Source organism: Pungitius pungitius, chromosome 2 (assembly GCF_949316345.1).
Source record: "Pungitius pungitius chromosome 2, fPunPun2.1, whole genome shotgun sequence".
Classification (NCBI taxonomy): Eukaryota; Metazoa; Chordata; class Actinopteri; order Perciformes; family Gasterosteidae; genus Pungitius; species Pungitius pungitius.
Window position 1 is genome coordinate 1,935,463 of NC_084901.1, and position 24,929 is coordinate 1,960,391.

Genomic DNA, 24,929 nt, shown 5'->3' on the forward strand with positions numbered 1-24,929 from the left:
TTATTTTGTTTTAATTCCACCTTTAATAGACGCCGCCTCACGTGGCTCAAAGGCCGCATTCTGGAAACCATTCAGGGAGAAATAAAAACCTGCCAAATGAAACATGTCAAACCTCTGAAAAGGCACCGCTGGCGTCGGGGCTCAAAGGTCAAAGTTCAACTACACCACAAAATGTGCCTCCCGTGGATTTCAACCTTTTCGTCGTTTTCTTTGATTCTAAAAGTGACGATAAATTAGAAAGTAACACAAACAGCTCAGATGTTTAATCTCCTCTATAAAAGCTTAACAAAAAAACAGCATATTTGGAACAAAGCAGTAAACGGGAGGAGAGACACACAGATGTTTGGCATTTATCGTACAGGACGTAAAAAGTCCCCTTTGTGACTTTTCTGGAGATTTCAATCGTATCAAAACGTCACATGACCACAGGTAGATTTTCTACCTGGTGGAGATCGTGTCATGTGATCAAATAGCATCAAAGTCTACTGAAAGCTCTGGAGAAAAATAAGTAAGTTCACCTCCAGGATTCCTTTATATGAAACACCATGGAAACATAAATACTGAAATCTGATTGGCTGAAACCAGCAGATTTCTGCCTTTCGAAATGTCCTTAATGACTTTAAAGCTGCTGGCTTTGTCAATATTTATCGGCCCGGTTCAATAATTAATTCCTCATCACTTTGTTTGAGTTGGAGACAAATCTGAATTTCAAGGAGAACCGAATATATTCTTTCTCAGAGCTTTCAGTCAAATTTCATGGCCTCCACAAGCCTTTAGACGTGTGTCTGAGGGACAGAATCGTTGTGGTGAAACACACAAATACGCACAAAATGACACCAATCAGCGCAAAGTAGTTTCAAAATGACATTATAGCGAGTTAGATGTTCAGAAGGAGTCTGATGGTGGTCTTCCCTGAATTCAAAGATAAAGCTAAAGTGCCCAAAAATAATCGATACGTCTGGATTTAACAGCTAAGGTTGTTTATCAGATAAACAACAACAACATCATGGCTTTAAGGTGATTTAAATGTTTCAAAGCGGACTTTCGTAACATTTTTAAATTATAGGGAAGCAATTTTTTTTTGAGTTTTCCAAGGGACTTAATATCTAATTCATGTCAATTATTTGAAATATTCAGTAGTTTGATTAAAGTTTTATTCATTATTGGCAACACAAATTTGAAGTTTTAAACATCATTTAGTTTTTCGTACACCCTGAAATTCATATAAAGTTCTTTCAGAAATGAATTACTGGGGAAAAAAACAGGAGGGAATTCACTCCACAAGAAATGTGGATGTAATTCAGTAGATTTTTAAAATATTGGGGACTTCCATAGAGTTAACAGGTAAAGCTCCACTGGGTCCTACATTTCCCATAATGCAACTATGTCTTCAATTTGACCCCAAATGCGACCTCCAGTCACATAATTATACAATATTATATTTACAAGTATATTTCCTCACAATGGGTAGAACTGAGTGAACGTATTAAATTTAACATCAACAGTTACATTCAGCTGCCTGAAAGACTTAAATCCATTTGACCATTTAATGTTCGCTTCCACAGCATTAAACCAGTGTTTGATACAAGAAGAAAGACGGGTTAAAAACCCCTTCAAATAAAACTCTACATGGTTTCCCCCTCCACTGAGAAAAGGCCTCTAATATAAGTTCGGCTCCAGGCAACACCACAAAAATATCTTTTGGTTATAAGGAAATAACACGTATAACACGTTATGTAGCTGCGGCTTGTGTCCACCAGGCGGCGCTGTTGTACTTCATTCAGTACCTGCACACAATAAAGCACTTTACAGCTTTTATTTCAGGACTTTTGATCAATTTTGCAAACCTGATTTGTAGTTTTGCGAAGTGATTGTCTTCGTTTTCTCAAAAATGTTTATTTCTGCTGATTCAGAAAGAAAAAAAATACTAAAATTTCTACAAAACAAAATTAAAAAAACGAGCCTCTTTGGTCTCAAAGCCATAAACGATAAGCTGAACTCACTAAAGACCACATTGCAGATATATTTAAGGCAGTGAACAACTTTTCAAAACCTCTTTTTTTTGGTGCCTTCTTCTGCACAGCTCTCATGTGCGTAGTGTCCTTTCCTTCCTTCCTCTCTCCCTTTCCTTCCTTCCTCTCTCCCTTTCCTCGTTCCCTCTTCAACGTTTCCCCTTTCAGACCTGCTGTGGATTACTGGATCCCACAGTCTCTCCCCTGCTTCCTCCGTCTAACGCTTCCTCTTCCACTTCCTCTCCGTCACCTTCCAGAAACCCGTCGAGTTTTCCTTCCTCCGGCCCCCCGGGGTCAGAGGTCAGGGGTCACGTCTATCCGGAGCGCGCCGCCTCCACTGGATTCGCCGAACCAGACTGAACGTCCTCCCGAGCTCATAAGTTCTTTTAGTTCTTTTATGGAGTCTGAAGTGTGCCGCTAAGAGAGCAGCTAATCGCTGAAATGTTCCATCTCATGAAGGAAATGAGGATTGGTCCATTTTCATTGCTTTCAACTTAACAAACTGGTTAATTAGAGAAGAATAAAATAAGAGTTCAGGGTTCACTAAAGGAAAAAGTCTATAGTATTTTGTAATAGTTACTCAATTAAGTCGATTAATGAAACATGTTTTATTTGACCCCATCTGTCATTATATTGTTTGATTTTTCCCTCTTTGTGTTAAAATGTGAATAAGCCTTATTCCTACGGCACACTCCAGACTCTAAAAACAGAAAAATCCCCAAATGGAGACTTCCAGTGTTTTCTCTAAATGTTTCTCTCCACGTTCACGATGCTTCAGCTTCAGCTTATGATGCTCATGTTGTGTTTTTTCCTCCAGTAGATAAACTTTTCTTTGTGTCGACTTTGCCTCTGTACAAAAAAAACTAAAAATAAGACTTATTTTTTTGTCTTTTTCAACAAAAAATAAAAAGCTTCAACCATATAAATAAGAAAAAAAAATATGTACAGACCTTTAAAACAGAAAAATTAAATAAACCTCTGACTCAACATATGGCCTTGAGTCCTTAAAAGGAATCCCATAAACTATGTGACAGCAGAACAGAGTGCGGGAGGAGGAGGCAGAACAGAGTGCGGGAGGAGGAGGAGGAGGAGAAGAGGAAGAGGAGGTATGGCACAGTGAAGTGAACCTTTGGTTTCGTCAGTTTATCGTCCCTTCACTTCCTCCCTCTTCCCTCCGAGCGCCGCATCCTCACTCCGTCAAAAATGTACACGTCTTCTCCTCTGAGGAGATGGTCCTGTTTGACAGAGGCTCCTCCCCCAAGAGGCTCCTCCCCTAAGAGGCTCCTGTGACCTCGCTCAGCGCCTCCTGCAGCTTGAGGCGATACGCCTTGTAGCGCCGGTCCACCGCCTCCCGTTGCTCCGCCTCCTCCTTGTCGAGGATCCGCAGGAAGTTGCACAGCTCGGGGATGGAGAAGGCGTCCCACTGAGGAGAGGAGCAGCGCCACGTCAACCGCCAAGTACATCGCCAAGCTCGATGGCTCCTTACTGGAGTTTCATATTAAAGGGAGGAAGATTTATCTCCTCGTTTTAACTCACTTCATTAAATGGAAAAAATTGATTAGTTTATAAAAAGATGAAAAAAGGAAGAAGTCCAAATTCAGGTAAATTAAATAATTATACAATATGTTTCCTTAAGTTTGACTTCATTGAATGATTTGACCTGCGCCTGTATTAATTATATTCCACCAGGAACAAATAGGAATAAATATCACAGAAGGGGGAGGAGCTAACCATGACTTCGCCATGCTGCTCCCTCAGGACGAAGCTGAGCGTGTCTCCATCGGGTCCCGCCACCAGACGGAGGAACAGCGGCTGCTCGACATCCGCCAGCTTACACACATACACTGGAGGATGCACACACACACGCACACACACACACACACACACACACACACAAACACATATATATATATATATATATATATATATATATATATTAATGCAGGCCTTGCAGAAAATGCAGAAAATGTGCAGTTCTTTAAGCCACACACATGCAGGAACCACTGTGGTCGCTACAGATGCATTTGGTGTGTGTGTGTGTGTGTGTGTGTGTGCACGTGTGTGTGCACGTGTATAAACAAGTATGGCAGGAGATGAAAGGATGGTTGTGACCACAGTATTTAATAAAAAGGGAGAGTGAGTGATAATGAAAGAACTGAATTTACTTCATCTCAACCAGCTTTTATGCTGTTTAGCTTAGCTTAGCATAGACACTGAAAACAGGGGGACCAGCTAGCGTGGCTCCGTCCCAGCGTTTCATGCACCTTTAAAGCTGCGTCATGTCACATCTACAGCGACCTCTTTCCCACTGGCTCTTAAATCTGAAGGACGTTTGCAGACTTATTTTTACAGGTCCGTCTCGACCACGTCTTTTATGAGCCGCCTCGCGGCGCGTCGCCAGTCAAACAACAACAGACGATTAAAGCAAAGCTCGCTGTAAGAGTTTCAGTATCAAACGTTTTAGACTTCAAACGAGATTTAAAAAAAAAAAACGTCTTTTTCTTTACTAGAAAAGGTAGAGCTAAAGATAATATTTGAAAGCAGGCAACAGCTGGTGTATGTGTGCGTGTGTGTGTGTGTGTGTGCACTAATGCCTGGTGTGTGTTGATAGTGGGGAGAGACCCTGCAGCCACATTAGGGCGAGGCATTCAGAAATACACACAACCAGAGACACACAACTCGACAGTATGTCAGTGCCGAAGCATCCGATACAGAGCTCGGCATGAGAGGCATGAAACACACCGTCTCTAGCTATGTCTGAGACCCACACACACACACACACACACACACACACACACACACACACACACTTACCCTGCTCCTCTCTGCGATAGCGTTTGTACAAGGCGTATTTAGCCGGGTTGTCGGCGACTGTGAACTTGTTCAGCAGGGCGACGATCACCTGAACACACACACACACACACACACACACACACATTAGCACAATATAAAAACACCATCGCTAATCCAATATTCATAATCAATCCAGGAAAAATAGGGAGGTACAATTAAACAACAAGAGGACGTAGAGCAGTTTAATCTGCATGTATAATGCAAGTTTCACGTTTACTACGGGGCAGAAAGTAGTGTTCAAATCACCGGTGAATGGCCCGTTGCTATGGTAACCTGCAGTTTTAATGTAAATGTTTTGTTTTTTTTAATCTGTTTATTTCATTGTTTTCCCTTCATTGTTTTTTTTATACGTCGATCAAAAGCTTTTCTTTTCTTTGCCTTTAATAAAACCAGTCGTGTTCCTGTGGACCTTTGTCATCTCGTTGGACACTCGTCGGCCAATCAGAAGCAAGATACTGAGTCTGTCTCCATCGGTTCCACGACCCATCAACACGTCACTGAACCAAGATCTAATAAAACATCTGTTACGCATCTGTCGCCAGGCCTTAATGAAGCCGCGCCGACGTGTGTGTGTGTGTGTGTGTGTGTGTGTGTGTGAGAGCCACCTGTTTGACTGTGTTATTGGAGCTGATGTGGAGGGTGTTGGTGACTCCTCTGGGCGGATAGAAGGCCTCCTCCACCAGACCTCCACCAGCTCCCTTCTGACCCCCCCGCACCGTCACCGGCCTCCTCAGATCCATCTGGACTTTGATGAAACCAGTGTACACACCAGTGGGATTCTGGGAGAGAGAGAGAGAGAGAGAGAGAGAGAGAGAGAGAGAGAGAGAGAGAGAGAGAGAGAGAGAGAGAGAGAGAGAGAGAGAGAGAGAGAGAGAGAGAGAGAGAGAGAGAGAGAGAGAGAGAGAGAGAGAGAGAGAGAGAGAGAGAGAGAGAGAGAAGGGGCGTTCAGACATATTAAGAAGACTCATCCTTAAGGGATCCACTTTTAACATGAATCATTCATCGTGAAGTGGGCAGCACAGATGGCCTCAGAGGGAGGAAGAGCTTCCTAATCTCATTACTCCTTGAGGAGCACACACACACACACACACACACACACACAAGCTGAAACTAGATAAGATGACAAAGAGACAGGATGACAAAGGAAGGCGTGGGAACCGGCCTCCTGAGGACGATCTTAAGAGGAGAAACCATAGCAGGAGGAACATCTCCTCCGGTGAGGGCTGAGGGATGCCGACGTGTGTGTGTGTGTGTGTGTGTGTGTGTGTGTGTGTGTGTGTGTGTGCGCCCACCAGAGTCATCTTGAGGTGGTCTTTAGTCAGCATGTTGTACTGGTCAATTCTCTGGCCGATTTCCTCCCTGCTGAACTCGGTCCGAAGCTCCCGCTCCTTCTCCACATCCTGAGGAGGACACGGGAGGAAGAACAACATGAAAACACCACAGCAGAGAAGATCTGTGTACACTTTGACACTTACACTTCTCCCCGTAAGTGTCTGTTTTTACACATTCCATTAAATGCTATTTAATGTCTTGCTGTCTGAGCAACTGACTTCTTATTTTAAGAGAGAAAAAATCAGGAATCAGGACCATTTATTGCAGAGAAATGAGAGACATACAAGGAATTTGAATGTTCAATTTACAATTTAAATCTACAGTATAAAAGCTAAAAATAGTGCATTCGTAATGTGCACACTAATCATCCACACTAGAGGCTCTGTGTGTGTGTGTGTGTGACCCTTTCGTCCAATAACAAATGGACCAGGAGAGCGAGGTCGAGGCCGGAGGGCCGCCAAGGTCGCGGAGGGAAGGTTCCAGATAAAGACTGAGGACTCGCACGTGTGCACAACGAGACGAGGAGGCGGAATGATGGCACCACCTTTTTGTGATTAGTGTAAGCAGACAGAAACATTTCATTTAGGTCACGTGACGGAGACAAAAACGCAAAAACAGCCGATTCTGGACGAAGGAAACCAGACGAAAGTGTTTCATGATGCTTCTGTCTGAATGTGCAGCACCAACGCAGAGACTCCACAGTGTGTGTGTGTGTGTGTGCGCTTACATGGGCATAGTGCAGCCTGCTCCAAGTCTATTAAAAACCACGCACAGACACACACACACACACACAGCACATTGTGCACGATCCAGGGAGGCTTTGAAGGCTCATACGCCCTTATATGGAAAACACAAGAAAGACAAGGTGCCAATGAAACATGTGACGATAGTGCAAACACACACACACACACCGTCACCCTCTACATTACACACAAGATATTAAATGATTGTTATTAAGGAAATGCTGTTTTCCATCACAGGATTCAGCTCCATTATCATCTTGAAATGGAGGTTTTAGGGGACTTTTGTCTTCTGTTTGCATTTGAATGTCATTTGCTTCTTTTGCCACTTTAAAACAATGGAAACATCAATATCTAGAGGTTTGGGGTAAAATAAGCATTTAAAATGACCTCATCCTGCGCTTTGATCAATCGTGACAGTTTTTAGTACGTGTCAAAACTTACTTAACTTAAAAATACATTACGTCAGCCTCACGTGTGATGAAAGGCTTTCGTGGATTCCCCCGTAACGCTGTAAACATTCTCAATGAAGCCAAATTTGGAGGCTTTTTGTCTACGACCATTTAAAATGTAAACTAGTCGAGGGGAGTACATCATTTGGGTCAAAAACAAAAGACTCCCGACATTCATTAAAAACTCAAGAATGGGTCAGTCTGCATGCGTCAATCACCCAGAGACACAAACGCTGACTCATCAGGATCAAAAAGGGGACGCGACACACACACACACACACACAGGATGATATGGGACATGTGTCTTTGTGGTCCTTCCTCTGTAAGCACCTGCCAGGTCAGACCAGTCAAAGTGTATTATTAGCAGGAAGTGACAGGTAAGGAGATTACCTGTCATCTCACCTGCCACAGAAACACAGACGGGAAATATTATCAGGTTAAAGTCAGAGGAATAGTTTCCTCTCAGGAGGCAACAAAGCTTCCTCCTAAACGTCCTCAGAGTCAGAGCAAAACATCGGTTTGGGGAGGGGGGGGGGGGGGGGCGGCCTGACCCAAGCAAACAAAGAGAACACGATGAGGTCACGGCCCCGTTTGAGCTGCGAATCCTCCCCCAGCGAGGAGGGCAGGAAGGGGAACAGTATGACGGAGAATAAGAGGAGCTCAACGCCCCCCCCCCCCCCCCCCCCCCCCATCATCAAAGAATACGCAGTGACGACGCGCAGCGTTTGATTCAACATTGAAGAACAGAGAAGGTTCCAGAGAAGACAAACAGGACGAGACAGCAGCAGAGATGCAGAGATAAAGTTTGATCTTTATCTCTTTCTTTAAACCTTTTTACCCACAAACACCTGCAGCATTCCCGCCTTCGTCAAACCCGTCACGCTCCTCTGCGTCCACCAACTGCCAAGAGATGACATCACCACAGAGCTCTAAATTAGACCCTGCAGTGTCACCCGTAGACTAAACAAAGGCTTTTCCGAGGCCAACCTGCATTTAGAAAGGACGCTAAAGACGTTTCGTTCCCATCTCTGGGTTCACTGAAGGTCCTCTAAGCCACGAAGGCCTTCATGCTGGTGACATCACGCTCTGCCAGTTCGACCAGTTCCTTCCTCCGAAAACCATTCAACTCGCCGTTTCACCATTTTGATCAAATCTCAGGTCATTGGAAACTTTATTCATGCTTTAATTGTACTGTTTTCTACCCTCCCCCAATCGCTCCATGTTACGTCCTGTTGAATCGGGGGTGGGGGGGGGTCAGGATGAACCACACCTTTCCTCCCAGAATTCCTGCACTAATGGGTGCACGCGCATGCTGCTGCACAAGTGGGCCACCTTTCCTCGGCTTATATACGTTAAATATTGGTTTCATCTCTTGACTTCGGTGGATTTAAATACATTTATTTGGACTATGATTCAGGAAAACGGCGCCGTCACGCTGCAAAGCATTCTGGGAGACACCACAGAGTGGAACACGGCCGGGGTGGTCCTCCATCAGGAGCTTCTCCAACACCAATAAAGAGAAAGAGGAAGAATGACAAAGGGCCAACGCAAAGGGGGGGGCGGGGGGAGAATAAACACGGTGCTTTCCACACGTTTAACCACATGGCGAGAATCCAAGCAACACACACACACACACGTTATTATCAGTTATTCCTGAAGGAAAAACATTACGAAATACAGGCAGTAAAAGGTCATAATAGAGCTGTTGCACATATTTGTTTGCATGAGAGGAATTGAGCAACAGGAGGGGTGTGTGTGTGTGTGTGTGTGTGTGTGTGAGTAAGCAGCAGGGTGGTTGAGATTATGAAACTTCATGACTGACCTCAGAGCAGGAATATAGGTGTGTGTGTGTGTGTGTGTGGACACAATGAGCCACACTTCCTGATCAGACAGCTCAACATTTTGAGGATGCGTCCTACAAGCCAGTGAAGATTAACATGTCGAATGCTAGAGTCACACAAACACAACTTTTACACGTTCTATATTCTTTATTAGTCAGATATTTTACTTGGAGTTGGTGAAAGTCAAGATTATACGTTAAATTGGGTTCTTTAGTCGTCAGCTCATTAATAAAACCTAAAGAAGCTGCTTTAGTGTGACTGTGTTGAGGACGTCTCACACCCGACTCATCCCAGAGTGATGGCGCCCTTAAAGGCGCCGCCGCGGCGTCCGGTGTGTCATTAGTTGTTCCGTGGGACAACAGGCACATTGAGCCTCTTTTTTTATTGTGTTTTCTAAAGGAATTGTCTGGCATTTATAGTTTATAACATAGTATATAATACAACATAATTAATAATGTAATATATTATCGGACAGCCTTTCCCAGGTTCTCTTTTCTCTCCATGACGCAGGTCCCTCTCACCGGCACATTCATCTTATTATGCAACAGCCCGTGGCTCTGGAGGTGTGTGTGTGTGTGTGTGTGTGTGTGTGTGCAGATAGCGAGGGCCGTACATTCAGAAACATCCCAGGAAAATGAAACCTCATCAACAGCTCATCTTCTCAGGCTGGAAAATTCAGACAAGTTTGAAACAACAACGACGACGACGAACCGTACTTTGAGCAAGCGGTTGACGCCACATGTACACACTATCCTGTGTTTGCGGTAGTCATGGAAACGCTGCGGGTCACAACAGCGCGAAGGTCACTCGAAAGAACTTCAAACACAACGGCAATTTACGTTCACACACACACACTTTAAATTAACAAAAAGGTCATGTTTAGATATTTTTCTACCCAATAAAAAAGATAATTATAGTAACATAATAATAATCAATAATATGAATCAATGCCTCAAATCAGCGAAGCGGAGAATCTGTGGTTCTGCAGCTACTAAAAGGACGGAGAGCCGAGAGCAGACAGGAAGTGACACAACAATGGAGGGGGGGGGGGGGCTATGTGGAGGAAGGAAATCTAGACAGGGAGAACGTGGGAAAGTGAGATTTCCACATAGAAATGACCAAAACGTGTTTGTCTTACTTTCATGAGCAGCTTTTAAAACAATCTGCTTTCTACCAGAAAAGCGTAATAATGTTACATGAACAGTTGGTTATGTACTTACTTTAATGACAAACCGACCGTCTGTGAGAGGAGGGAAGACTGATGTGTATATTGTCCTCACAGATTAAATGAGGCATTACACGCTTTCAGAGGCACTAAACACTAAACATCTGCCAATAAAAGGTCACATTTAAGGATCGACTTGTTTCCACGAACAATGAATCGGTGACGGCGGCAGAGAGCGGCGTCGCTTCAAATGTCACGGAGACACAAACAGAGAATGACATCAGGAGGAAAACACACCTGGCTGCAGGGTGCGGTCAGGTTGAAAGAATGAGATAATAATAGTGCCCCATAGGTCCATCATCTGTGGTCAGGAACAACAAACAGCCTCCACTTATTCCTGCACGCCACGAGGTCACCACCTCTCCTCCTGCTCCTCCTCCTCCTCCTGCTCCTGCTGCTCCTCCTCCTCCTCCTCCTCCTGCTCCTCCTCCTCCTGCTCCTCCTGCTCCTCCTCCATCATTAACGCTGCAGATTAAACCCTAAGCCGATTCCAGCCTCGGCGTCTATTTATTTATTTGTGCAGGACGTGCTAGGGTCAATCCTGCATGATACGGCTCTCGTGCCTCAAATATCGTTTAAATCATCTGATCACAAACCTCGGCGAAACCAGACTGGGATTACGACCAGTTTTAGAGATTTAAGCTTTGTGTGTTCTTACTCTCTAGGACTCCCATTTGTGTTTCCTCGTGTCGGACGAATGCTGAATGTTCACTTCTCCCGCCGAGCTGCAGGAACTTCTTGTTAAACAAACTTCCTCCTTGAATCCAAACCCTCACTCTTCTGGGCCCTGCGTGCCCCCACGTTGGCAATCAGCCTCACGCTCTGCCCGCTTTATTGGCTAATTACGCAACAGCAGTTCCAAAAAATAAGAGCTCGAGCAATAACTGTTAAGTAGATACAGAGTTAACAGGAGCACACACACGTCGAAAAGATGGCGCATAAAAACACAGAAACCCTCACATAAAGTGTGTGTGTGTGTGTGTGTCTAAGGGGGGTTGGGTGGGATTAACCTACTCGGACCCACTGGTCAGCGTGACATTTCCCAACAGACACACCATTGACACAGTGAAAGGAGGAGGACGAGTGGGGGCCATCGTGTGTGTGTGTGTGTCACATGGAGATAAATCCATCTCATTCCCCTGCAGATTATTAAACGTTCACTTCCTCACTCAGTTCAGAGCCGGGCGCCTCAATGACAGCTTTGAGAAGGTTTGTATAAATAGTACAAAAATAGAGCGTCATCCTATCAACAAGTGCATACTTTACTTCACTGTCACATAAAACATGTCGTCGTCTTCTCCTTCGGACGCGACAACATCGCTTTCATTTTTTCAGGGTCTACTGCGGTGTCCCAGCTCCTCGGTCCCTGTAGTTTTAAGCACAACTGGACTCTCACAGCAACCCGACAATAAACCGGTCCTCTCATCCAGCCACAGCTCTTCTCTGCTTGTAATTACTGCCGGCGTGGAACCACCGTGCAGGAGCCAAGGCCCCCGGTTCAGGTCAGGAGCCACAGTTTAAGCCACCGCCAGGTCACAACCCCTCTGGCAGCACTGTAAGGGCCCCATTGTGCATCCACACACACACACATACACACACACACACACACACACACACACACACACACACAAGGCCCGTGCATCGCTGCAGAAAACAAAATCCACGTCACACACCCACACACAGAAGAAGAAAAGCTGAATTCGGAGTTTTGTGGAACAAACCAGCTGTGTTTGCTGGACTGTGTGAGCATGCGTGTGTGTGTGTGTGTGTGTGTGTGTGTGTGTGTGTGGATCAGTGTCAGTGGGAGCCACTTGAAGCCTGAGGAGGGAACTCCAGACGCGTCGGACTGCATGTGTGCTTTTGGTTTTAACCCCGAACATCTCAGGAGCAAATTAAAGACTGGGTTGGAATGCTTAATTTAATTTGGGGGCTGTTTAAACTCTGGGATGAGGTCACAATGGGTCACAAGGTTGTGTGTGTGGGGGGGGGGGGGGCGCGCCTCATGTGAGTCCCTGGAGGTAATAACCAATGGCCTGCTGTTCAAAGCTTCCTAATTCTGTACTTTTAAGAGGTTTTGTTTAAACTGCATTTTGAATTTTAAATATTAGGACTTTCATAATCTGGGGGGGGGGGGGGGGGGGGGGGGACCAAAGCAGGTTAAAGCTGACGAACTGTCAAAAGAGGATTAAGCCCCCAAGAAACTGATTCTTATGCAAATATGTATTTAACTGCCCAACACTTTATGATTATTTGTCTGAAGGAAAGGCAATATTTAAAGAAACAGAAAGAAAGTGTAATACATGAAAGAACTCAACAAAGTGATTATTCAATATTAAAATAAAGGAGAGACATTTGAACCGAAGTGAAGCTTCCGCGTGGAGGCGAACAGGCTTCGTGTCAGACGACATGAACCCGGAGAATAATGAGCGACGCCCTGAAAGCGCACTTCATTTTTACCACTTGTTCTGCGTGTCTTGGAACAAAAAAGCGCGGTCAGCTGGGGTGGGGGGGGGGGGATATAAGGGGGGGTTGGAGGGGGGGGGGTGATAAGACGCCTACCTTGCGCACCGTGACCTTTCCGGAGGGCTTCCTGGAGAACGAGGTCCTGGCCGTGAAAAAGTACTCCTCCGAGTCCTCCTCCAGGCTGCTGTAGCCGCTGCTCATCGCGCTGTTCCACGTCATCTGCGGCGGACCGACACCCCGCCTCGAGCCCCGCAGCGCGGCCGCATCGGAGAGGGAACAGGTGCTTGAAACGAGCTACGGGTCTGCTCGGAACGGGGGGAGCGGCGGGGGGGGGGGGGGGGGGGAAGTCCTCCTCTCCACGGTGTCCCGATCTGATCTCCCGTCCCGCTTTCCACTCGCTTTACTCCACCGGCGCGGAAAAAAAAAAAAAAAAAACACCAACTCACCGAAACGCTTCCATAACTTCCGCAACTTGCGTCACTTTTTGACGGTTCGAGAGAAGGTTCGAGGACTTTAAAAACGTCGCTAAGTTGTTGAGAGACGACGAAGAGCGGCTCCGGTTAACCGACGCCTGTCCCGGTACAGTTGAGTGCACGCGGCCGGGTTCTGTGTGTGTGTGTGTGTGTGAGAGAGAGACGGAGGGGGGGCTACAGTAAGGCCCCGCCCACCCAACACAGCAGTAGCCAATCTGCCGCATGGAGCTGAGCCGCGCCCCGCCCAATGCAGGTTGACAGCCAATCAGCGCGTCGATGTCAAGTTTGAGTGGTTTTCGCCGAAGGTGATTTAGAAGCTCTTGAATAAATAATGGGGACTGGCACAAGAAAACTATATTGAATGTTTGTATGTATTTTGCATTTAATTATGTTTATTAAAAAACCAAGTGTTTTTTTTTATTTTTTTATAATGCAAATTAAAAGTTTCTCAAGGGCGGTCTGACTTTTTTATTGGTGTATTATAAAATAAAGCCGGCGCCACTTTTCAGGCTGTAAGTCCCGCGGAAGCTTTTTAACGAAGGGTTTGTTTAAACATGTCTCTCTCATAAATTGCAAAAACACACACACAAACACACAAACCTATAAAAGCAGACCCAAAAAAACAAATATTTCATAGTGTTGTAAATACTTTTGCCAAACAATCCCAACACAGTCCAAATCACGGAGATGGTTTGAGATCAATTACTGTCACATCAACAACAAATAAATATTTTTGTGATACAACTAAAAGCTCTGTCATTTATCTTTGAGTGATAATCCAGCATCTACGTATGTTTACATTAATGTTGAAACACAGAGCAGATGCAGAGGTGCGTGGAGTCAACCTCAAACATCAGCGCATTCTCAACAAAGCTCAAAGAAGGTCAAAAGGTCAGCTCTAGAGCAGTCAAAATGTCAAATTTAGGCCCTAAACTAACGCTGTCTTAGCCATATGATGTTCCTTACAAATGAAGGAACCAGCAGACACAATATAGGGATGAAACCAGCCAAACCCCAAAGAGAAGTCACGCCTTTAGTGCCAGGACATACCGAGCAAAAAGTCAAATGTTGTGTTCCCCCCGAAACTTTACCTTGTGCCCTCGAAACACCCCAAACTTAAAAAGGCAAGTATCTGCATGCTAAATCACGAGCTGACGTCTAAAACGAGCAACTGGCTGTTCAAAAAGCATTCCGTTTATTTCGTGAGTCAGCTGTCATTTTGCTTTCAATCCTCAGTATCAACAGAGGCTGCTTTGAGCTACTGTTTAAAATGTGTTTCTCATAAGGTTTAACATGAATGTCATAAATAAGGAGTAAGGAGCGTGTGAGACGTGTTCAGTGGACCCGAGGCCGCCTGCTGACTTTATGTGCTCGTAAAAAAAACAGGGATCAGATTTTAATTCCAGTTTTCATCTCGTGTTTTTTATGCCTCTAAAATTAAACCCCACACGGGCCAATACCTGAGAGCTGGTACTGACCCCCATCACCACCCACACGCCCCCCCCCCAGCTGCAAATAAAGGGCAGAAAGAAGACCGCCAAGCAGGTTCAGCAGCATCAGGAACCATGGTGCATCGTCACTAAATCCAGACTAACGTGCACACACACACACACACACACACACACACACACACACGCTTTAGCAGCACTACTGTGAACAGCTGGTCCTCCAGCGGAGGGAGAGTTTCAGAAAGGCTCTAATTTAAAACCAGCGGGGCTACGAAAAGGGGCCGAAAATAAACACGGCACATCTGGGGGGGGCCAGATTCATCCAAAACACACACACACACGCAGATAAGAAGCCACCGCACACCCAGTGTGGTACACAAAGTTGAAAAGCTTTAGGTCAACACATAGGAATGTCTTCTTTTAACCATTTTAACCAAATCACAATTGGAAGAATTCTTCAAACCCTCATTTCCTTTTTACATTTCCTATTTATGGCCAAATGGTGAGTGACAACTTACACCAGCAATCAGAGATTTAGACCCTACACATTGTAAAAGCATTTAACACTTTTCTGTTCTGAATGTTGTGAAAACATTCATGCAAATATCAGTGAAACATCAAGTATCAAAGGAAACCGGATCCTGTGTAAATGTTGATGTGGGACATGTTCTGAGTTACGCGTTGCACATACAACATGCGGAGTGCAGTAAATATACACACACACACTCACACTGGTGTCATTCGGCTGTCACCTGGGCCCGGGGCCGGTCTGGTTGAACTCTACACCGACACGCAGGTCCTCTCCTGTGACTCCGCGAGGCCGATAGAACTCGCCTCGCGGCTGGAGGCCCCGCGGCGAGGAGCAGGGAGCAGGGACGGAGGAGAGGAATGTGCTCCGGTGGTTTCGCTGGAGTGGATCCCCCGTCGCGGTTGCACATTACACACATTCCAAAGCGGGGCGGGTGCTGCGGCCCGGAGCAAATGGTCTGGCCTGGCCTGGCCTGGCCGGCCTGGCTTGGCCTCCTACAGACCTCACCTAACAGGTTCTGCCTCACGCTCCGATGATTCGACGTGAAACTGTGTGTGTGTGCAGCTGATTGAACGTGGAGGAGAGGAACAGGCCGCTTACACATGCAGAAGACAGATAAAGCATCAGAACCAGGTGTGAAGATAAATGAAAGCTTGATTTTACAAACTGAATCCGTTAAAGAAAGCTTTTTATTTTTCTATCGATCTGCATTAGTTGAGTGAGGAGGGTTTCCTTCTGTCGCTCGTTACACTGAAACAGGCCAATTCATTTAAGCTTTGGTCCATGAAGTATATTTTGATGATAACGGTTGTGTACCGTGAAGGGTTTTTGCTTAATGAAGAGTAGTTCTAGCTTAGAACGTTAGGAGGGTCCCATTCAAATCAACGTACTGCACAAAGCGGCGGACATGTTTGTGCAAACCGTTGCCATAGCAACCTCTGAAACCTTTGCGTAAAACAAACCGTCATGGTCCGACTTGGGGGTCGTGGAGTCACAGGTTTGAGTAGAGCAGGATAAATGAGAAACACAGAACAGAACCCTGGTTACAGGAAATGAGCCAAACGAGTTGCAGGGGTGTCAGAAGGCTGCTGGGCGGACGAGAAGAACAACCTGGAGATGTGAGACGTTAAAGGGAAAAGTGAAAAGGTCAGACTTTAAAGAATGTGTCTTATTTAGAAAACCAAGAAAGACAGAGAGAGAGAGAGAGAGAGAGAGAGAGACTTCAATGACCTCACTCTGCAAGGATGCTGTTATCTTGTGGAGGTGTGTGTGTGTGTGTGTGAGACGTGGGAAACTTCTGCTTCTCTTGCCACAAACGCTGCACCAGAAAATGAGAGCTAGAGGTGGTCACGTGACACCTGTGAGGTGAGTGTGTCTCTTTTGTTTTGGTGTCACGGGTGTTAAATATCCTCCCTGAGCTCCAGGCACAGTGAAACCGATCCAAAAGTTGCATGAAAGCGGTCCCTTCGGCGGAGATTATTTTTTTCCACGTGCCTTTACATTTTTGGGGGGGGGGGGGGTGGGGGGGGGGAGTTTTGGACTTTTGATGCGTGTTCAGGTTTCCCCACAAGCTGATGAAGGGACTTCCAACAGGACGAAGAGGAGCAGGAACAACACAATAATAAAGAGTCAGCAGACAAACTAACTCACAGTCTAACTCGATTCTGAGATGAGGCTTCCTAACCGGGCCGACACCTCCCTCTGTGCATCTGTGCTTCCCATGAATTCATTCTATAAATAGAAATATCCTGTTGATCACGGAGACGTTTAACTGGAGGATTTTTAGAATCACAATACAGGGCTTGTTTCCGTTATCTTCGCCTCTCTCCTGGTGTTCAAAGGTCGGGTCGGCCTCGTATCTCCGTGTTTTATTTTGGCGGGGCTCCTGTTTAAACGAAACATGAATGGTGAATGTGAGCCATTTACAGTGCGCTTTCCGACCCGAACCGGTCGCTGAATCCGAGGCCGGGATCGTCGGCCTCGATAAGGAGAGGATCCGAGATAACAGCAAACGCACAAACACACACACACTGGAGTCCTCTGCAGGTCCCACCCTGATACAGATCTTTGTTTTCCTTTGAAACACAACCTCGAGTTCAAACTAGCTGCAGACGCACCAAGCGCACTGAATTAAACTGGGTTTTATGTTGCCATGAGACTTCATAAAGGCGCCCGCAGACGGGCAGATCAACACACGCTTTCCTGTGTCGGACTGTTTAATTTACAGCGGGGGGGGGGGTTCAAAGAATGTGGTAGAGCTGGTTTCATGAGACCTCCACCCCCAGAATCTGGAACCACCAAGTGGTTCAGGCCCCTTTAGGAGTCCCTCAAAAGCCCTGAGTAAGTGGATCTGGTTTCCAAGGCAACGGGCTGACACATAAAGTTAAAACCTGGGTCGGGGATCCTCTCCTAAATCGCCCCCCCCCCCCCCCCCCCCCCACCACGGCTCACAAACCCAGAGTGGGACTCCCTGGGCGGGACCTTTTCGTTCTGCAGAGGAGCACGTGAGAACCCGAGGGGTCCGATCCGAGAAGCGGATCCTTCACCCCACCCCCCCACCCCCCGGAAGCCCCCTTCCCCTTGGGACCGGCACCTGTCGCTGTCGGTCACCTGTGTGTAATGTTCGCGCGGTCACGTGACGGCGGCCACACAAAGGGACCCCTGTCTGACTCCGTCATGGAAGCGCCGTCAGCTGCACGGAGGGCCGGGACAGAACCAGGTCCATCAGTGGGGCTCGTCTGCTGGAGGACCTCTAAGCCGTCGGCTGGTGTCTTGTTTCTGCAACAGGCAGCTGATGACGGGGGGGGTCTGACCGAGGAGTTAATCCTATACAATCCACACAGATTACAGTGCTTTCTGGCTGCTGTAATGCATCCCTCCGTCTGCAGCGCTTTGCCTCATCGTGTGTTTCTCTGGTTTTTGGAGCGTCGGCCTCGGAAAGAAGCTCTAAATGCTAGAAATGCAGCAACGTAAAGCTCACAGCTCAGACCTTTTAGTTTTTTGAATCAGAGTGGGTTTGGGGCCATAAATCTTTGTGCTTGTTAAAGCGTTAACAAGAAGAAGTCTTTGTGCGACATGTGTTGTGTTACCACTTTAAATCACTTTCTTTCTTCAACAACATAGTTCCTTTACATTTTCGTCCAACATCGGCCTTTTTTCCTCCGTGTTTGGTCTCCACCTACAAACCAAGGTAAAGGATGGTGTCTTTACCTGCTAAAGTAGGAGTAGTTTTACGAATGCTGTTTCACTGAAAATGATGTTTACACAGTACAGTTGTGCAAAAGAAAACGGAAAAGCTCGAGAAGAAAAGTGCACCAAAGCGCTAAATGCATCATATTCTGATAGTGACAGACAGATAACAGATCATTTGATCTCCAAAAACTAAAACATGTTTTATCCCAACAATCGTGCTGTTTGTGAGGCTTGAACATAGAGGCCAGCTGATTGGAGGAAGTTTAAGAGAGATACACAAGGAGGGAGAGAGGGGGATTGTAAGCAGATGTTTGTGATTGATACTGAAGAGACGTCCAGAAAATCAGAGATCAAGATATTCTGTAAAAGATATATTCCCAAGTCAGATGCTTTTCATTTTAAAGTCTTCTTGAGCAGTAGGTTTCGCGTCGTAGTTTAACTTCAAGTCATCGTGTTGGTCCTCCTGCTGACGACACATCAGAGGACAAAGTGAATGAAAGAAAGTAGTCTGCAGTTTGTTTTCTCCACTTTTAGTGGGGGGTTTTTTCTGGTGAGTGTGTATTTACTGCAGCGTGACTCCCACCAAAGCTGTTAATGAGTGACCATAAAACCTCAGAGGGAAAACACATCAACATTCCTTCTTCAGTCAAATGCACTCTTTTAGGGGGAGGATTATCGCCATGATTGGAAGGATCAGAAAAACACCACGCTTTGGGAATCACTTCAAAATAATACGAGAAGGGGAAAAAAAGGGACTGTTTTGGTATTACGTTGACACAACTGGGGTCAAAAGGTCACAATAATGAAGAGCCGACGAGGTCGTCGACGTGACGCCAGCAGAGAGAGGACGCTCTGTATTGACTCTCCCTCCGTGCCCTTTGTGTCCTCTCCTCTCTCTGCGCCCGTGTTTGACTCTCCCAGCGGACAGGAAGTGACCCGTTCTCACCTGTCAATCATTCACCGCCTCCCCGTTAGAGGACGGACCGCAGAGAGGCCACGCCCACTTTATCGCCAGGAAATTAATATTTAGTTATTCGTTAATTGTTTTCTGACATCAACACTGATTCACTTTCTTTCTGTAGTAAGTCTCTCGATCTCGGGGAACAAAACGTGGTTTTCCACCAGTTTACTGCAATAAAATGTGTTTGGACACCAACAAAATAACAAAACTATGACCTAATTCAACCCTTCACTGGTGTGCCTTTGACTTTTCGCTATATTTTTAACAACTGCTTCATGCCTAATGCTGGCGTGTAGTTGTAGTACTACTATTAGTAGTACTAGTAGTAGTACTAGTAGTAGTTATATTAGTGGCTGCCAACACAAACACAGTCCTTCTTACTTCCCTCCACAAGAATTAAGTAAATCCCTCGTGCTTTGGCTGGCTGCCAGACCAGATCTCCGTTGCTATGGCAACTGACACTGGCGTGTGTGTGTGTGTGAGTGAGTGTGTGTGTGTGTGTGTGTGTGAGCACCAAATATACGCTTACCTCCATCCTACATGTCGTTGTACTCACTAGTAGCACCACCACAGTATTTAGTACCCCAGATAAAGTAAGTCCAGCAGAGTATGCCAAAGAATACCACGATGTTGTACTTCTACTACACTTGTGTTTGTTTCAATTTGCAAGCCAACATGATTGAGACCCACAAGCCTTTGCGCAGGAGGTCAAAGTTCAAGGTGCAAAGTCACGAGGAAGCATGACGTGATGGCAAAAGTAAAAATAAATATGTAAGTAAGTATGCTTGCTGTTAACATTATGTATGAGAATAAAGTCAAACAAAGTCATTTCTAATACTGATGATGTGCTGATCGTCATCGTGCAACCTATTCTGTATATAGCTGACACACACACACACACACACACACACACACACACACACACACACACACACACACACACACACACACTCTCTCTTTGACCCAAATGCAATGACACCACAAATGTACTTTCATTAAATAACTGACTCAACCTAAAAGGTCACAGCACTACTCAGCACTATCCTCAGAGTGTGTGTGTGTGTGTGTGTGTGTGTGTGTGATGGGTTGACAGGTGCTGAGCTCATCCTCTTCCTGCCCGTTGAATTCAACGCACAGACGGACTTTACTGTCTAAAGGCCTCACGATTCCAATGGTTTGACCTTTTAAATAACTCCGTGTCACAGAGACACAGTTCTATGACATCACAACACCAGCTGACCTGCTACACACACAGCTGTCTTTTTAGGAATTACACACACAGGCCATCCTTGGGGAGTGGTGCATTGTGGGTGTGTGACTCAAACGACATGATCTAACTCAGCAGAGAAGGTTTGTATCTTAAAGAATATCCCAAACCGTACAAGCACCGTAAAAAACACAGTTATTAAACGACTTCAGCTGCACACGGACCAACTAAAGACTCAAACAGCAGGCTGCAGCGCCCCCTGGTGGTGATTCACAGCAATAAACCGGATCAAACTGATCCAGAACCAGGTTGTACCAACAATGAAATGTGTCAAACTGGACCAAATCAGACTTGATTGTACAATATTATTCACTACTGCCGACGCATTGACTTCATTTACATATATTCAACCATTGTAACTTAAATGGACCTCTAACAGAACAAAGGGAACCTCCACAGGTGAAGAGGACACACACAGTGCAGCGCGTACTCACGTGTGGGGGGGCATTGTTGTTGATCTGGTCCTGGCTGGGGGGGGGCGATCCTGCAGGGTGACAGTCCAGTGACACCTGGTCCCGACAGTCGGCGTGACACGTGTACTTACAACCTGCAGAGAGAGGGTGGATGGCCACGTGAACGAAGGGAAGGACGGGGAGAGTGTGTGTGTGTGTGTGTGTGTGTCTGTGTGTGTCTGTGTGTAACGTACATGCAAAACAATCATTCGATTGTCCACCAAACGTCAGTTGAGGTCAGAGTTTCATTTGCAAATGAAACTCTGACAACATGCAAAGTACGGAGGACAGAAAATGTCTCCAAAAACCAGGGCACAAAGGATTTGACCTGAATAAATGTCACAAAAGCTTTTACAACATCTGAAAGTGTAACAAATTACTCCAAATGAGGTATTATTTTACAATCAAAATAATGAGAAAATGTATTAAATGAAAGGCTGCAAAAAGTTGAGAAGAAGTAAGAAAAGAGGGAGTAAATTCAAGTAGTGTTCTATAAATTGGCTAATTGATAACAAATAGCTCATATGTTCTTATAAATTAGTAAAATCCTCACAAAGTACAAACCGTGTTGTTATTTCTATATACACTATTACATTATGAATATATGAAAACCTTTTAAACTTAAATACATACAAACGAGGCTTTCACAAAAACAAAGACCCGGTGAGGGAAAAGCTTCAGAGGACTTTAGTGTTTCTACACCGTAGTATTACTTCTACTCAAGTAAAATATCAGAGTACTACACACACACACACACACACGTCTCCTACCTGGCGTCCTCTTTTTCACGTGCTGTCCGACTTTATCCGACAGTTTGCACACGGCTGCTCCCATCTCCCTTCATCTTCATCTCACACACACACACACACTCTCTCTCTCTCTCTCTTTCCATGCATGTCTCTCGACCCGACATCCAGCCTCTCTCACACACCTCCCTCTGTGCCCCTGTCTCTCTCTGCTGAGTGAGAGATTTAACAGTCAAATGGAGGCCACAGAGTGATGAACATGCAGACGAGGAGAGGATGAAGCTGCTGGATGAAGGACTGCTGACTCAGGCCTCCACAGCCTTTCTCTCTCTCACTCTCTCTCTCTCTCTCTCACTTTGGTCGCTTGTTATGACCAGCGAGTCTCCCCGGCTTCCTGCTGCAGCTCTCCCTCCACTCATCCGTTCATCCTCCTGACAATGAACTTAGCTCCGCCCCTCACACTGCGCTCACTGGCTTTGTGTTTCCCGTGAAATGCTCTCAACAACCATCGGATCCATCGCCGTGTTCATCAGCTCGATTTGAAATCGCCAAGGCTCTTATTGTGAAAGGTCAGAAACCACCAACGGGACGGTTTTCTTTCTCCTGAGTGTGAAGGCTTTTTTTTTTTTTTTTGCAAAGTCTTTCTAATTATGTCTGTGTGTGCAGAGAGACGATCTGTAACAAACACACTCCACCCTGCCACCCACCCAGAGGTCAAAGGTCAGTGGGAACACAGCGCCCCAAAAGAAAGACAAACAGGCAGGCGGGAGGTTTTAAGTTAAAAACATTTAAAGTAGTGCACATTTTAGTGATGCTGTTGGTATTTATTGTGTTAATTTCTTTTAATGTGTCATGTTTGTATTACATTTATTTGTTACACGATTCAGTAAAAATATGTTTGCGAATACAAGATATTCATGAACAAACATTGTTAAACTGTAAAGACAAAAGGATTTAAATCAGTTAGGCGTCAAATTCTTCTACAGTGGTGAGAGGACAAAGACAGGTGTGTGTGTGTGTGTGTGTGTGTCATCTGATCTATTCTGTTCTACATGTTAGGACGTGTGTTGATCAAGTAACATAGAATCAATATTGTTATCATATTACACACGCACAAGCGCGTACAGACACACACACACACAGGACAGCACAGTTAGCACATGCAGCTACACACTCTTAAGTAGCTCAGACACACAATGCATGAACACAACTTGCTGCTCCTGCTGCAGTAGTTGCTGCTGGTTGGGGACTCACCAGAGCTCCTCCACAGCAGACGCAGCTCCAGGCGACAGAAGAACCTCGACACTCGCCTCAAGGTCTCGCCGAAGCCCATCGCTCACACGCAGACACACAAGTACACGCGTCCCACTGCGTGACGTAAACCCACAGGTGACTCTATGTAGGTCCCAGCTCGTCCTCCACTGTCCCTCAGGACGTGTCTCTGTCTCTGCTCTGGTCTGAGCTGCTGCATCGCTGTCTGTCTCTCACACACACACGCGCACACACACACACACACACACACACACACACACTCGCGGACCCCTTATTCTCAGCCGCCCCTTGTTTGTTCAGTCGCTGTGGCAGTTTGGTGCCAAGAGACACACTCATCTGTTGCTGCTGATGGCACACAAACACACACACACACACACACACACACACACACACACGGCATTTTGCACAATGGTTGAAAATGAGCCTCCGTCCGGCGTAATAAACCACGCGACCGTGTGAAGTGAAGAATCACACGGTACCAACCCTTCGTGGTGCAAACGCTCGATGTTACAAATAACAAATGAGATATTTAGTCAAGTGCTTTTCTCGTGATGTCACACGTATGTTTATGTGAACATACGTGATGGCCATGAGCAGATGGAAGGCAACAAACAGCGGCAGACGCACACTTTGCGTTCCCGCTGCAACATGAAACCCCGTCGCACAAAGCCGCCTCCGTCCCGGCGGCAGGTTTCTGTTACTTCAAAGAGAAGGAGACAAAGAGGCCGGAGGGCGAGAGACTACGCGAGAGGCAATGAGAGAGAGAGAGAGAGAGAGAGAGAGAGAGAGAGAGAGTCTGAGTACATGAAGTAAACTGGGAAGACGTCACTGGTGCAGTGAAACTAAATACATTTACTGAAGAAAACGTCAACGTCCTTCACCTGATTAAATGACACTTTCTGCTGTTTACTTTGTCGTTTTTACCCCCTAAAAATGATTTTTTATTAAATACAATTGTAGGAGCTATAATTTAGTTATATATTCTTTAAATATATTTTTCTTGATTGTTTGGGTAGTGGGATCACTAATTGGGTAATGCGGTGGGCACCTGGAGGTTACTTAAGGGCATAGCCAGGTGGGACCAGCATGCACCAGGGTGACAAATACGTTTTTACCAGTTACAAGTTACCAGTTAAACAGTTACCAGTTACAGTTACAGGTGAAGCAGTTAACAGTTAAACAGTGCATAGGAAAGCAGCTCACTTTATGTTATGTTTTTTGGTGATATTTTGGTTAAAAATAAACAACAAGCAACAAGAAAACACCGCCTGGACAACACTCTTTTTTCTGAGTAAAAGACGTCAAACTAGGTGCATCAGTGGCCTTTGATCAAGGATACGTAGGACAAATGGCCACTACAACAATTCTTCGGTGGTTGTGTACTAATTTATCTGAAAAATGACCAAATGTTTTCTTCTTACTGTTAACGCGTCTTTTAGAGTCACACGCGGTGATGAGTGTGAAGCTGATTCCACTCATTCCACATTCGTTATTATGATTTATTGTTTTACAGATGAGCTTTTTAAATGTGTCTTAACTCAAAATAAGGAATTTCCCCAAAAAATAAAAAGCAGAGTTTACTGTTTACCTCCGTAAACGCTGAACCCGCTTTCAGCATCAGGAATTAATCTTTAAGAGAAATAACTGAGCTTATGAGTGACTTCTGAGAGT

General features: G+C 45.6%; 1 protein-coding gene across 3 annotated transcripts; it reads right to left on the bottom strand.

Moving 5' to 3' along the window:
- Nucleotides 1-23,487, bottom strand: rassf3 (Ras association domain family member 3). 3 transcript variants are annotated; one of them, XM_037462007.2, is made up of 7 exons: nucleotides 23,241-23,487; nucleotides 21,223-21,335; nucleotides 6,158-6,265; nucleotides 5,471-5,644; nucleotides 4,827-4,914; nucleotides 3,744-3,856; nucleotides 1-3,435 (listed from the first exon to the last, which is right to left on the bottom strand). In XM_037462007.2, the coding sequence occupies exons 1-7, from the start codon at nucleotides 23,317-23,319 to the stop codon at nucleotides 3,286-3,288; spliced, it is 825 nt and encodes a 274-aa protein (XP_037317904.2). In that variant the 5' UTR covers nucleotides 23,320-23,487; the 3' UTR covers nucleotides 1-3,285. The 3 variants fall into 3 exon arrangements, with proteins under 3 accessions (XP_037317904.2, XP_037317905.1, XP_037317906.1); XM_037462008.2 differs by lacking the exon at nucleotides 23,241-23,487 and adding an exon at nucleotides 22,011-22,106; XM_037462009.2 differs by lacking the exons at nucleotides 21,223-21,335; nucleotides 23,241-23,487 and adding an exon at nucleotides 13,015-13,536.
- Between the last annotated feature and the right edge of the window lie 1,442 nt (nucleotides 23,488-24,929).